Source organism: Lissotriton vulgaris, chromosome 10, assembly GCF_964263255.1.
Source record: "Lissotriton vulgaris chromosome 10, aLisVul1.2, whole genome shotgun sequence".
Classification (NCBI taxonomy): Eukaryota; Metazoa; Chordata; class Amphibia; order Caudata; family Salamandridae; genus Lissotriton; species Lissotriton vulgaris.
Window position 1 is genome coordinate 9,611,942 of NC_141698.1, and position 14,071 is coordinate 9,626,012.

General features: G+C 48.4%; 1 protein-coding gene across 3 annotated transcripts in view; it reads right to left on the reverse strand.

Annotated features, from left to right (window-relative positions):
- The window catches only part of WNK3 (WNK lysine deficient protein kinase 3), a 794,746-nt gene that overhangs the window by 291,992 nt on the left and 488,683 nt on the right, over positions 1–14,071 (reverse strand). For all 3 annotated transcript variants that reach the window (XM_086940176.1, XM_086940174.1, XM_086940175.1), the window contains exons 11-12: positions 10,200–10,261; positions 6,497–6,641 (exon numbers count right to left, since the gene is read on the reverse strand). In XM_086940176.1, coding sequence (XP_086796302.1) covers positions 6,497–6,641; positions 10,200–10,261 — 207 coding nt within the window. The remainder of the gene's footprint in view (positions 1–6,496; positions 6,642–10,199; positions 10,262–14,071) is intronic.

Below are 14,071 nucleotides of genomic sequence, written 5' to 3' on the forward strand. Positions count from 1 at the left end.
GTAGATGCACATGCTTAGCATAGACTGTATAGCAGTATTCCCCCCACCCCCCCTACTGCTATGGCTAGCGTGCTGATGATGCAGATGTCTGCAACAAGGTTTTGAACACTGTCTGATGAATTAGGGCTTGTTGCCGGACTGAGATGTCCAAATAATAGTGCCTGGTAAAAGGTGTGTGTGTCAGAGAAAGTGTGTGTGAGTGTGTGCATGCGTGTGGGGGCGAGGGGTTGTCTACCCTTCATTTGAGGCGCGTCTCACTTTTGCCATTTTCCTTTCGCTTTTTTGGGGGGCTGGGCTAGTGGGGTTCCTGATTTCCTCACTTTTATTTTCATAGAGAGGTAACCCCTTTGCTTTTTCATTTCTTTACAGGATCCTCCCATAACTCTTTTTTTTCACCGCCTGCACCTGCCACAGTGTGGAATCTCTCGTTGCAGTGCACCAGAAAGAGGTGTACTGTGTAAAGAGTCCAGGAACACCCCACAGGAATTAAAGAGGCACGAATGACAACCCAAAATTCTCTATTTTGTGGTAGTGTCTGCATGCCGTTAGGCAAATTAGAGGGTAGTGCTAAGCATTTATCAAACACACAAAGGCAGTATGTGAGACACACTCAAAGAAATCCAACACCAATTTCGAAAAATAACACATAATGTTATTCTATGGAGAAAAAACATGTATTGCATTTGGGCACATGTCAGCAATTTAGGGGACTGTTTTTCTGGACTTAAGGTGAGAATGGGGCAAGGTCCAAGGCCACACTAACAGGTCACCTCGGGAGCGTCTGGGTGCAGAGGTCTGTTACGACGTCGGGTGTTCAATTCACTTCAATAGGGAACGGTTCGTCGGTAAAGAGGCAGCAAGCTTGGACTGGGGGACTAGTCTGGGGAAAACCAAAGGGAGCTCGACCCTTGAGATGCTTGGGCACACAGGGACACCCTTTCTCACTGCTGTATGGATTGTGGGGCTTGGGTGCAGTGGATTATTTTGGCATCGGATCCAGTGCTGGAGTCTCTAGCGGTTGAGGGGGCCTGCAGAAAGAGGCTGCAGGCAGGGATTGGAAGTCTAGTCTAGGCAAACACCAAGGTTGTGCTTAGCTCTTATGGGCCTGGGGACCCGTTGGCACTGTCACCTCACTTGAACTCGGGTACTGGGCGCAGGTGCATAGGGGATTTGAGGTGTTGAGGCGGTGGTCGCAGACTCACTCCTTTGTCTTGGTTTCTGCTACAAAGGGGCAAACAGGACAGCTGGGTCACTCACAATACGAGTCTGTTTTCTTGAAGGACCTAGATGTGTAGGTCGGTTTTTCCTTGGCGTTGGTGAACGGACTAAACACAACAAGCCTTGGCTGCTGCAAGGAGTCCAGTAACTCAGGTATTGGTGTTGTGTGGCTCCGATCGGCCCTGGGGTCCCCACACTTGGAGGGAGGATGTATCTGACCTGTGGAAGCATGGCTACCTCTTCCTGGGTAGCTGCTGCGTCGGTAGACTCCCTAGGCAGCACACCGATGTACTGATTCTTGCTTCTTTGGTTCCTATGGCTGTGGTGGGGTAGCTCCTCTACCCTAAGGGAGTTCCTTTGGCAATTGGCGAAGCACTGGCAGCCCTCTGAGTTGCTTGAGGTCTGCACAGCAGCAGGACGAGTCAGTTGTACCACGGGGAGTGGATGCAGCAGGAAGGCTGCCAGGGTTGGCGCCGAGTCAGTCATGCTCCTCGGTTCTTGGCTCAGCAGTCTTCTTCTTTGTCAACAACTTCTTTGGTCCATCGAAATCTGAAATCCTGGTATCAAGGGTCCCCTAAATACTCAATTTAGTGGGTGTTGAGGGGAGTGAGGGATAGAAGCCATTGAGCTACTGACCCCTGGGGTCACTACACAACCTAGATGTCCACTTTCTTTGGGGAGTGAACATCACCTTGTCCCAGAATTCCTAATTCCACCACACACAAGATGGTGGAATCTCTAAAGTCACATTCAGTTCCAGCTGGTCACCCTATAGCAGTGTCCAGCCTGGCAGTACAACACGCCTTCTGCATTGCTAATTCCCCATCTGTCCAGGAGCCAGATGGCCCAGGGTAGGGGGTTGCCAACCTCTTCTGTAACGGAAGCCAGATTTGTATACCAAAGGCGGTGGGCTCTTTGACGCTCCCCGCCTTGGAATGCAGATCATCTTGAGGGAAGGGGTGTAAACACCTTCTGCCTGAGTAGGTTTTGTTCTTGACCTGCTGAGAGCAAAGGCCTTCACCTCTGGGGGTCAGAAACTCATCTGTGGTGACAGGATGACTAAGACCAGTCAGCAGGTACACCAGTAGTTGGTAGGTTTTCATGGGGCAACTCTAAGGTGCCCTCTGGGTGCATGTATTAACAGATCCATCATTGGAATCAGTGTGGGTTTCTTAATACGAGGTGTTTGATACCAAACATCCCTATTTTTAGAGAAGCCATCATGTAGCTGGGGAACTCATCTGAAAGAAACGCATAGTGATCGATTCCTTACCTTAGAATTACCCACAGGTGTCAGACTGGATCCGGAAAGTTTTTCTTCAGCAGTACCTCTGCACGTTGGTAGGTGGCGTTGTGCGGCTACGCATCCCTTGCTGGCGTTGTGGTCACTGAGATGACATTGCGGGCGCTACTTAAGACGCTGCCCACGCGGGCTGACGTTAGTTCTTTCTTTTTCCACGCCAGCAAGCGCAGATCTGGGAAGAGCAGGTACCCCCAGTCATTTTTTGACAGATTTTTTGAGGCATTTCGTCTCTATTTTTTCATTGAGTCTTCGACTCCTGGTGCAGTTAGGATGCCAGGTTTTAAGTCCTGCAAGGACTGTCATCGCATGATGTCGATGACGGATCCGCACTGAGTGTGTCTTTTCTGCCTGTGGCGTGACCACGACCCCAAGTCGTGCCCCGACTGCCGGGCCATGGCGTCGAAGGACTCTGCAGTGTGACCTGAAGTTCCAGTGGGCGCAGCATATGGGCAACCTGTCCGATCACGTCCAGATCTCGGAGGGCACTGCACAACAGTTGCAGTGGTGGCTCACGAACCGGCGTTGTATCGACGGCATAGCCCTCTCCCTTCCCCAAACGGAACTTACAGTGGTGACAGATGCGTCCCTCCTGGGATGGGGCGCCATATGGGAGAGGCGGAGATCAGAGGCCTCTAGTCTGCGGCAGAGTCCAAGCTCCATATCAACCTTCTAGAGCTTCGGGCGATCCGGCTTGCACTGAAAGTGTTCCTTCCCTCTGTCAAGTGGAAGGTAGTGTAGTTTTTCATTGTCCACACCACCGCCATGTGGTACTGCAACAAACAAGGCGGAGTGGGGTTGTGGACCCTATGTCAGGAGGCTCTGCGTCTCTGGACATGGCTGGAACATCAGGGCGTTTTCCTGGTGATTCAAAACCTGGCAGGTTCTCTGAATGCCAGGGCGGACGAACTCAGTCGCAGGTGCATGGCGGATCACGAATGGCGTCTTCACTCGGAGGTGGTGCAAGGTCTCTTTCAGCAGTGGGGAGAGTCTTGGTTAGATCTATTTGCCACCGAAGAGAACGTGCAATGTCATCAGTTCTGTGCGTTGGAATTTCCAAGACGGCACTCGTGCGGCGACGCTTTTCGCCGTGAGTGGAGTTGCGGTCTGTAGTACGCTTTTCCACCTATACCACTTCTGCCCAGAGTGCTAAAGAAGATCAGGCGCAACCAGGCACAAGTCATCCTTGTGGCTCCGGACTGGGCTCAAACAGTATGGTATCCCGAGCTACTCAGTATGAGCATCGATCCTCCGATCAGACTGCCTCTTCGGGAGGATCTTCTGTCGCAGCAGCCGGGGACGGTCCTCCACCCGAACCTGTCCAGCCTCCACCTCTTTGCGTGGAGATTGAGCAGCGGCAGTTGATTCCTTTCGACTTGCCTCCTGAAGTTTGTGATGTCATTCTGGCAGCCAGGTGTCCCTCCACAAAATCGGTAAACGCCTGTAGGCGGAACAAATTTGTGTCATGGTGCACAGCAAAGGCAGTGGATCCCCTTTCTGCAGTACTACTGTTCATTCTTTCTTTGGCCCAGCAGGGCTCTGCTCTGGGCACTATTAAGGGCTATCTTTCTGTTATTTCGGCTCCCTGATCAGCCCTCTCTTTTCAAGTCCCCTGTTGTAAATAGATTCTTGAAGAGCATTACACACCTTTTTCCTCCTATTCCTTTCGTGATGCCTCAGTGGGTCTTGAACCTGGTTCCTACATACTTGATGAGCAATCCCTTTAAGCCTCTTCACAACTGTCCTCTTCGTCTCTTGACCTTGAAAACTGCCTTTCTGTTGGCGATCACCTCTGCTAGGATAGTGAGTGAGCTCCAAGCCCTTTCTTGTAAGCCTCCTTTCCGATGAGTCCATCCGGACAAGGTTGTACTAAGGCCCATCCTTCCTTTTTCCCCAAAAGTTGTTAGGGCCTTTCACATTGAGCAGACTATTACCCTGCCCACCTTCTTTCCACATCCTTCCAGGGAGGAAGAGAGGCTCCACTGACTGGACTCAAAGCGTGTGCTCTCATTTTATCTCAACCGCACACAATAGTTTCGGGTGGAAGACCAACTCTTTGTTGGGTACGTTGGCACCAAGAAAGGTCGGGCGGTACACAAGAGGACTATCTCCCGCTGGGTTGTCTTGTGTATCAAAGCCTGTTACTCGTAGGCTATAAAGGAACCGTCGGTGGGGCTGCATGCTCGTTCCACCAGAGCTACTGCAGCCACTACTGCATTGGGACATGGCGACCCCCCAAAACAAAACCAGATAGGAAAAGGGTCTAAGGGAGGTTTTCAAGACCTGCGCGGATCAATCCCCACTCCATATATGACAAAACACAAAATCCGCAGGCCTCATAAAAGAGTACAGACAGTACAAAAGGCAAACCAACTGGGAAAGAAATACAAACTAGGGGAGTCCTATTTAAGAGGACGGAATCCCCTCACCCACCAAAGTGTCATGCTTCATCATCTGGGATCTCCTCTTGACTGCAAACCTAGTGCAGCCAAGGAGCAATGACTCCTTGCACGTGTTAGAAGGAGCTCGCGGATGTTTTGGTATGATCCAGTGACTAGATCTCCTAAGATCGTCATCTCGGCGACCACGACGCCAGCGACAGATGCGTAGCCGCCGCCACTTACAACACCATCATATGCATTAAACTGAAAAAAATCACCTTGACATATGTTATCCAAGGTTACAAACATAGAGAAATGACTTGGTTGACTTTTTCATGGACAATTTAATCAAGTAAGATTCTGTAGTAATCATATGTATATACTGTTCTTGTTTTCACTTAGTGCTGGGACCATGAGCAGAGTTCTCTCTACACATTCTCTCTCATAAGTTCTAATGATGCCGGGGAGCTATTAAAGTATGGGTTGGATCGTTGGAGAAGGCGGTTGGAGCTGGCTGTGAGGACCTGTCTACCGTGTAGCCTTCTTAATAAAGAAGCAGAAACCTACCTTCGTCTGGCCTCAGTACTACAAATTCTTACATCGAACAGGTAGGAGTATACTCTTTCAATTACAAATAGATTTCTCCTTAAGTTTCTTACTGAGATGAGAAATTCCAAAGACTAAACACATGGTGGCTGTTTTCACATCATATTTGAACTGGCTTTATTTTCTCTAGCATCATTAAAAAAATCAGAACAAGAGACTAGGTTTTTTCTAAAAATGTTCTGCTGCCACATTAGCTTAGTTAACATTTATTCAAAGGATGATACTAAAGTTCAGCCACACATAAACTTCAGTGTTGTCATTGCATTGGATGTTGGGAAAGCGAACGCCTCTGGGTAGCCCTAGGATGGCAGCTGCAAACAAGCTTCCTAAAGCTTTTCCTTGTTTTCTAATTTTAAAGTACAAAATAAGAATTGTATTTTAGGCAATGCTGCTAAATGCTGAAACATTTTTCTTTATATTCCCTTTTTTTGTTTTTAGATGTTTACACTTTTGCATTGGTATTAAAAGTACTAAATTAATTTTCTTAATGTAGGCATTACTAGCACAACTCCCAGATTTTAATTTCAATAATTAAAAAAAATACATTCATACTAAAACAATCTTTCTCCATGTCTATGTAGAAAAAGCTAAAAAAAAATTCTTTCAGAGATTCCATGTGCAAAGGGCCACTAGCTATGCAAGGTCAGAGCAGAGGGAATTCCTGCAACTGTGTGCGCTTTTACTGCAATGCTAGTATTCAGTGGCAAGTATATTGTGTAATTGTGTGTAACTACTTTGCATACTAAAACCCAGGTAACAACGTACGAGGGTACATTTATTGGTTAAATACTAGCCATAACTTGCTGCTTTCACTAACCCCCTCAAAAAAATAGAATGAGATTTAATGTCACAGACCCTCACATCAGACACTGAAGTCTGCAGATAAAGAGGAGGAGTGTGGACACTGCCTTTAGAGTGGCTCTAAAATGAAAGAGGCAGAAGAATGGAGCAAACTAGATAACTTAAAGTTAGGGAGCAAGAGGCCACAAACCTGCAGGACTGTCAGCTGAAATCTGCTCCCTTTGTCAGGACGAGCACATGATGACCGTCTCAGCTTCAATTTCTCCAGCTTTTCATAGCCACTCAAGGAGTCATGGTCATTGCCTTCCATAGAAATCACGGAGTCTTGAGGACCGCTGAAGAAAGAAAAACGCAAACTGCAAATTTGGTCTGATACCATCTTATGTAAAAAAAGACAAGAAGTACAGTTGGAAAAAAGAAAGAAAACCAAAACATCCTGCGCTTATTGAGGATGACAGATGTTAGGCTAAAAGTTTCCCTTTTGAGAGAGCATAGGGGTGTAACATTCTAAGAAACAGAGCAACAGACTTGAAGGGTAGCAAGCAAAAGCTGCCTGAAATACACATGCCATGCTTGTGAGAAGTTGGCCTGGCATATGCTGTCCACTATTCTAGTGGGCACCTTGCACCAGTCCAAACGACCCTTAGTGATGGTAGGTTTAAAGACTACCTTATTGAAAGCTATCCTAGTGGTAGCTGTGGAGAGCAGCCTTCAGGCTAAGTCTTGAAGGAGTGTAATGCAGCTTGGTTTACCACATTATAAGCTCTTGAATGGCCAAATCAAAGGAGAACCACACAAGGTATAAATAAAATATATGTATTTATTACGAAATACTCTCTACTAACCTCTTTATGAGATTAGAGAACAAGATACACAATATCAACACACTAGAACGTAAGTAAATAGCACAATATACAATGGGCCCCAGGGGGAGACCAAACCATACATTAAGTGGTATAAGAACCACGACTTGACTAGACAGTGCCTAGAGCACGTAGAATCGCTGGGGCCCCAAGTAACCATCCAAGGTAGGGACACAGGGGACCCACGGGGAACGTGTGCAGTGTGAGAACACAGCCGCGAGCTCTGGACAATCCTATGGGAAAGTCACGGTTCAAATTTTAAAGATTAGGGACACTTCGGAGAGGACTTGGAACAAACCCTTTTAGACTTGAAAGGTTCTAAGGCCAGCACCCCTGTGAGCACCGGAGTACCCATGTTACCTCACCCAGGGAAGCTGGGTGCATAGGTGCCAAATGGTGTCTGGAATCATCGCTGTTTTCAATGAAGATTTGCTGCAAAGTGCTGCTGCGGTGGAAAGGAAAAGTGTCCGGTGCGACCGAAGCCTGGATCGGAGCTGTGAAGAACCTGAAAGCAGAGGGGACAGAGTCTGGGTCACTTCAGGGTGACCAGGGGCACGATAGACCAATGCCCACCAATGTCGGGTGTTTCTGGTGCAATGAGGTGAAGCTTGACTCCGCTGCCACGGGGACCAGGAGACGTCGACGACGACCAGAATCCGCAGGCGAGCTGTCCCACGAAGGATGTCAAGTGCTGGGGGGGTCGGTGTTCGGATCAGAGACCAACAAGCCTTGGCAACAGCAATCCACGCGGTGAGAGTAAAAGGGATTTGGGATGGACCAGCAAGGTCCTGGTGACTACCCAAGCGATGGAGAGTCAGGGCACGTCTGGAGCAACCAGGTAAGCCTGTTCAAAGTTACAGTACCCTTATCAGGGACCCACAAGTCGACGGACAAGGGATCGCAAAGGGGCCTCGAGAGGAATCACTAAATACCAGCCCACTGGTCACTCGTGGAGTGTAGGCAAGTAATCTTCAGTGGAATCACTGCTCGGGGTCTGGGCTACAAGTAGCCCAAAGCACAGCCTCAGAGATCGCCAAGAAGCATATGCTGCTGCAAATGCACGGTGTCCAGAGGTTTGGGTTGCACGGTCCCCACGAGGGCTTGGGATCTCAGGTTTGCTGAGAGCACGGATCGGCCTCGGGGAAACTTGGAAACCCACCTCCTGTGTTGCAAAGTCTTCAGAATCCTTCAGGAGCTCCGAGGTTGCAAACCGGACAGATGCATCTTTGGTGCCTTCCTTGCAGGGGAGTAACTCCTTTACTCCAAGAGAGATTCTTTGGTCATCCAACGAAGTGCAGTTAGTTGAAGTGCTGGGATTCTGTCGCAGAGATTCGTCCAGGTAAATCTAAAGTCCTGTAGTCAGGGGTACCTACTTTATACCCAAGAAAGGGGTGGGACAAACTCCGGGGACCCACCTATGGGAGGGTCAGGACAGAGGGGTGGTTACACCCATGTCCTTTGTCCAGTTTTGCGCCAAAGCAGGGGCTGGTAGCCCCTGCAACCTGTTTGAGCTGGACTATGCACAGGGACACCAAATGTGTCCCCAATGCAGACATCAAAGCACTCTTGGAGTGCACCCACCCAGCCCCAATACACTAAAAGATGTCTGGGAGGAGGTTACACCTCCCTGTGACAGGAAACCTATTGTCCAGCCTCCCCTGCCGGAGTTTCGTCCAGCAGCAGGAGGGCAGACTCGTGTCTGTGGCTGGCAGCATCCATCTAGTGATGCTAGGGTTCTGTGAAGCTGGTACTAGGTGTACCGGTGTAGTCAAATTTCTCCCTCTAGAAGGGTGGAATCATACCTCCCCCGCCAAGACTGGTGCGAAGGTATGATTCCAAGGTGTTTGACACCAAACACAACAGGTTTCCTTGCAGCCATCTTAAAGATAGTATTTACCGCAAGGTTATAATGCACTTAAGAATATATGGTTGGTTGCATGACAGAACAATCCCGGAGAATAGATGTTGTAGGTTGCAGAGGGGCCCTGCTCATGCATGGGCACCCTCCCACATAAAACCCAGCACCCCGACTTTAGGATTGATAAGGCCTGCCATAGGGGTGAATGATAGGTTTATATGTGTAGTGATATAAGGGAGATATAGCAAACCTATATCTAAGTAAGAGGTGCACACACCACCTTACACAGGCTGCTGTAGCAGACCACTTGTGTCATTTTGAGTGGTCTCCCAGGGGTGGCATAATACATGCTGCAGCCCCTGAGAGGCCTCTGGGGTACCTATGCCCCCGGTCTATAGGATATCATATACTAGGGACTTATAAGGGTACCCCAGAATCCAATCTGTGGTGTGCCTTAAGTACATGCAATCATTTTAGAGAGGAAGCAGCTAGGCTGGCGTCCTAGATAGCAAGGCCCCAGCCAGACTAAAGTCGAAAAACAGTGAAACATCAGCAACAAGTGGGGGTAACTATAAGAAGCAGAACCTACTCTCCTACAATGCAAGCAAGATTCTTTGCTTCAACAGGATTCTTTGTGCAATACGAATTAGGCAGAGGGGTTGCAGTTTGCAATCTAAATAAGGGAAGCAAGAAACATTGATCCTAGTCAGGCACTTGCCTCTCTTCAGACACAGTCACCCATCCTTGAGCTGAACCCATATTCTTTCAGTCTGTCCAGAGCTCCAGTCTTTAGCCTCGAGGGATGGCTGCTGAACAGACAGCAGTTGGCTGTTGATGTTCATCTTCTTTGCTGGATGGTGAATGGTGTTCAGCAAGCATGGAGACGTTCACCACTAGTGATAAACGGTGAATGATAACCAACGCAAGGCACTCATAACTTTAGAACTCAAAGCCCATGTCTCCTTCAAAAAGGTTGCATGGCTCTTATGCTAGCACTCTTCATAGAATGCCAATTCCCGTGCAACACTCAGTTACGCTGGTAAGCCAACTTCCAACGTGACCTATGGCCACTATGCAGATATTTCCCACACAAGCCCATTTCAGTTGTCTCCATCTCCAACTCAAAAGCCAAAATTTGCTCTGTGCCACAACGCCACAAAATTAATACTCACCCTTCCACGGGCTCCTGTCTCTGCAAGTTTGTCAGTTCAGACATGATTGGCTGAGAGATAGCCTGCAGAGGATGTAAAACATAAATGGTTAAAAGCCAGGGAAATGTAAATTTTCCCTACCTGAACTCGTTCCTGGCCTAAATACCAACACAAAAGAGTTTTGTAAATGTGAGTGCCCTGATGACCATGTTGCAGCCATACAAACTCATTCAATGGTATATTTCTAATGCTAGTTGAACACACCTTCAGTCTTATCAGTGTTGTGAAGTGTAACAGTACTGTATAATCTGTAGAACACACCCCTGACCGGTTATGAACAAGCCACAAAAATCATGATGGGATTGCCTAAGGAATAAGTTACTTACCTTTAGCCGTGATCTTTCTGGTGGATACTCTAGCTTCCCACAGATTTCTTACATTTTCATATCCTCCAGGTGCCAGACTGGGTCTGGATACTTCTATCCAACAGAGGCTCCTTGGCCCCAACAAGCGCACCACCATGGCTTTGCTCTATTCCTCCCACATGACACACATGACAACACAAAGCCACTAATAACTGTCTTACTCTTTTTTCCACCATCTTCAGAGGCGTGTGAAAGAATAGCAACCAACTACTAGAATACCTGAGCAGATGACCAGCAAAACAGATCTATCTAAAACCAAATGGACACTTAATAGCGTAGGTCAGAACTCATGCCCGGGCCCTGTTGAGCACAGGACAAAATATGTTTTAAGTGACAAAAAAGTGAGATTTAAAAGGGTTGTTCTCTTATTGTACAACTTCAAGTCATGACTGGAGGCCAAGCATCACAGGCAAATGGCGCATGTCTCCGTAACAGACATCTGCTTCCTGCAATCATGGCACAGTTTGAATCCTGTCGTTTACCAGGGGATCTTTTCTCACACGCTGTCTGGATAATTTTGCAGTTGACAAAGTTGGAAGCAAAGATCTGGATATGTGTCGAAGAGCAAGGAAAGAAAGGAGCTGATGTAATTTCTCAGATATGGCACTTATGCACGGCCCCCACTTCTAGGACAGTACGAAGTCACTGAGGAGCCGTATCGCGTCATCTAGAGGCACTTGGGGAGCACTGGTGAAATAATTCAGAGATCCAGTCTAGAGTCTGGGAACATTCTAAAAGTGAGGAAGATGGGATTAGAAGTATCCATCAGAACAAACTGACAGGATTAACAGTGAGCAGGAAAATTGAAATCCACCACTTCTGATGAAGGATAAAAACCTCTCCGTGGATTCACCTCAACCTCAACGCTTGGAGGTGCAGATTAAGGAGGTCCGGTGCAGGGCTTTCCCCTGCAGCTGTGACAGCAGGTCCCTCTCTATGAGCTGAGTCTGGTCCTGCCTGACCTGTTTTAGGACTTGTGGGGTTTGCAGCAGAGGGGCAAAATGCATAAAGAACACCTGAGCACCAATGAAAACGAATACATCTCCTTTAGATCCGCAATGAGGACACTCAAGGTGCAAGCAGGCATTGAGTGTTTTTGGAGGTAGCAAAACAACTTCCTGAGAGTGAACCCCACTAAGGGAAGATATTCTGTACCACCACCGAATGGAGATGACACTCACGATCAGTAAGAGGACGCATTAGGCGTTAATGAGCGAAATTTTCAATACTGCTGACGGCAAGTGTGGAAAAGAACCCCAGGGACCAATCTGTAACAATGCTTATCTTTTAAGTTTTCCAGCACTGAAAAATAGCATTTGCAAAAAAAAACTGGCCCCATCTAAGGGCCTCTCTGGAAAATCTAATGGCGTGCACCTAAGCATTTGCTAGATAACAGAGGTGCAAGTAGAACAGCCCAGTTTGTGCAGTCCAAGCCAAACCTCAGAATGCACTTTGCTTCGTTCTGGGCTCTTGTACAATCTCGGCAAAAGATCGCTGGAAAAGCTCACACAGGGCAGTCAAAATATTACTTGCTATATCTCAGAAGGCGTGGGTATATCAACCCAAGAAGCACAGATCATTTTTTAAACAGAACAATGGGCTGGCTCAAGGGAAGTCACTTGTGCACATATTGTTGATTTTCTTAAACTCCCTGTCCACTGGGTCAATGGGAAATGCATTAGGATTATCTTTACTTTTAGAGACTTGAGGGATAAGGCACCCAGGAGAAGGGGGTTCCATTAAGAAAGGTGGATGATCTGGTGCAAGTCTGTGCCTCTGAGCTATAGTGCAACTCACAGGCTGGGCAAAATCTGGACTAGGGTGTCATGAGGAACTAAGTCAAGGCTTTGTTAAATGGAGGAAAGGGTTCCAAAGGAGACAGCGCAGGTTTTAAGATCTCGGTTAAAAAGTTAACCTTAGTTTCCACTGAGGCCAAGTGTAGGAGAGTAGGGTCTGCTATCCTATGGTCACCCCAATTTTTGCTTTTTGCTTCACTGGTTTTCGACTTACTGAGGCTGTGGGCCTGCTAATCAGACCCCCAGCCTGCTGTTCTCTCTCTAAATTTGTAATACATGTGCTATAGGTACATACCACAATTGGAAATGGACTCCTTGTCAGCCCCTGTACCATGCACTATAGGTGCCCAGGGCATAGGTGCCACCAAGGCCTACCAGGGGCTGAAGCATAGCTTTTGCCACCCCTGGCTGGTTCTTAAATTGACACAACTGGCTGATCACTCAGCTGGGGCAAGTGGGTGTAATCACCCCTTGCTTAGATATAGTATACCTATATCTAAACCTATATCTGGACACATATATAGCCTGTAAGCCACTCCTATGGAAGGCCTCATCAATCCTGGAGGCAGAGTGCGTGGTTTTATGTGAGATGGTGCTCTGGCATGAGCTGAGCCTGTCTGCAGCTGTCGGGAACAACTCCCTAAGCTGATCCGGGATAATGCCATACCATATACTCTTAAGCGCATTATAATCCTCGCGGTTATATAGCAACTTTGGTTTGGCTTTATCAAAACATGTCGTGTAAGGTGTCATACGAATTGGAATACTATCCCCTCGCCAGTTCTGGCGACGGGGATAGCATTCCACCCTTCTAGAGGGAGAGGACATGTTACTTTACTGAAACGCGGTTGATTTAAAATGAGCCTCAGATCCACAAAATGGATGCCCCTGCCACAGACACGGGTCTGACCTCCTGCTGCTGACCGAAACCCGGCAGAGGAGGCCTGGACAAAGAGTTTCCTGTCACAGGGCGGTGTCAAACCACCCCAGACAGGAGATAGTGGATTGGAGTAGGGAGGTTTCAATGAAACCAGACACTGCCTGGGGAGCACAAGGCTGCCCCTTGCAGGATCCGGCCAAACCGGTTCTGGGGCCTCCCAGCCCCTGTCCCAGCGCGGCCAGGATCAAAGGAGAGGGGTGTAACCACCCCCTTCCTGGGTCCCACCCATAGGAGGGGACCTAGCAGGATGTCCAACCCCCTAGATTCGAATAAGAAGGGGAGCAGTCCCAACGGACCTCAGATCATCCTGAAGAAACATAAGAAACGAAATCTGGACCCTTCGACTTTCTACACGACGTGAGAAGACTGAAGAATCTCCCTTGTGGTCAAGGAGTGACCACCCTGTGCAAACAGGCACCATCCAGCCCTCGACCCTTGCTTTGTTGCAGTTCCCGCCGGAACTCGAGCGACAGAGATCGACGAGATCAAGCTTGCCTGCCTTCTACCTGCCCGATCCACAGTCCCTGCAGAGCTGGGACCCGTGGAGGCGACCGGAAGCGTGGGGCACGCCATCTTGAAAAGGCCACGAGACGCTGACCGTGCGGCCCACGAGTGACCCTCGAAGCTGTACACCGGGGTTTGAGAAGCCCCAGCCCCGAGCTCCACTTGCACCAAAGCTCACCCCTCCACACTCGCTGAGTGCTGCGTGGGGCCCTTCTGCTTGTGTGCGCT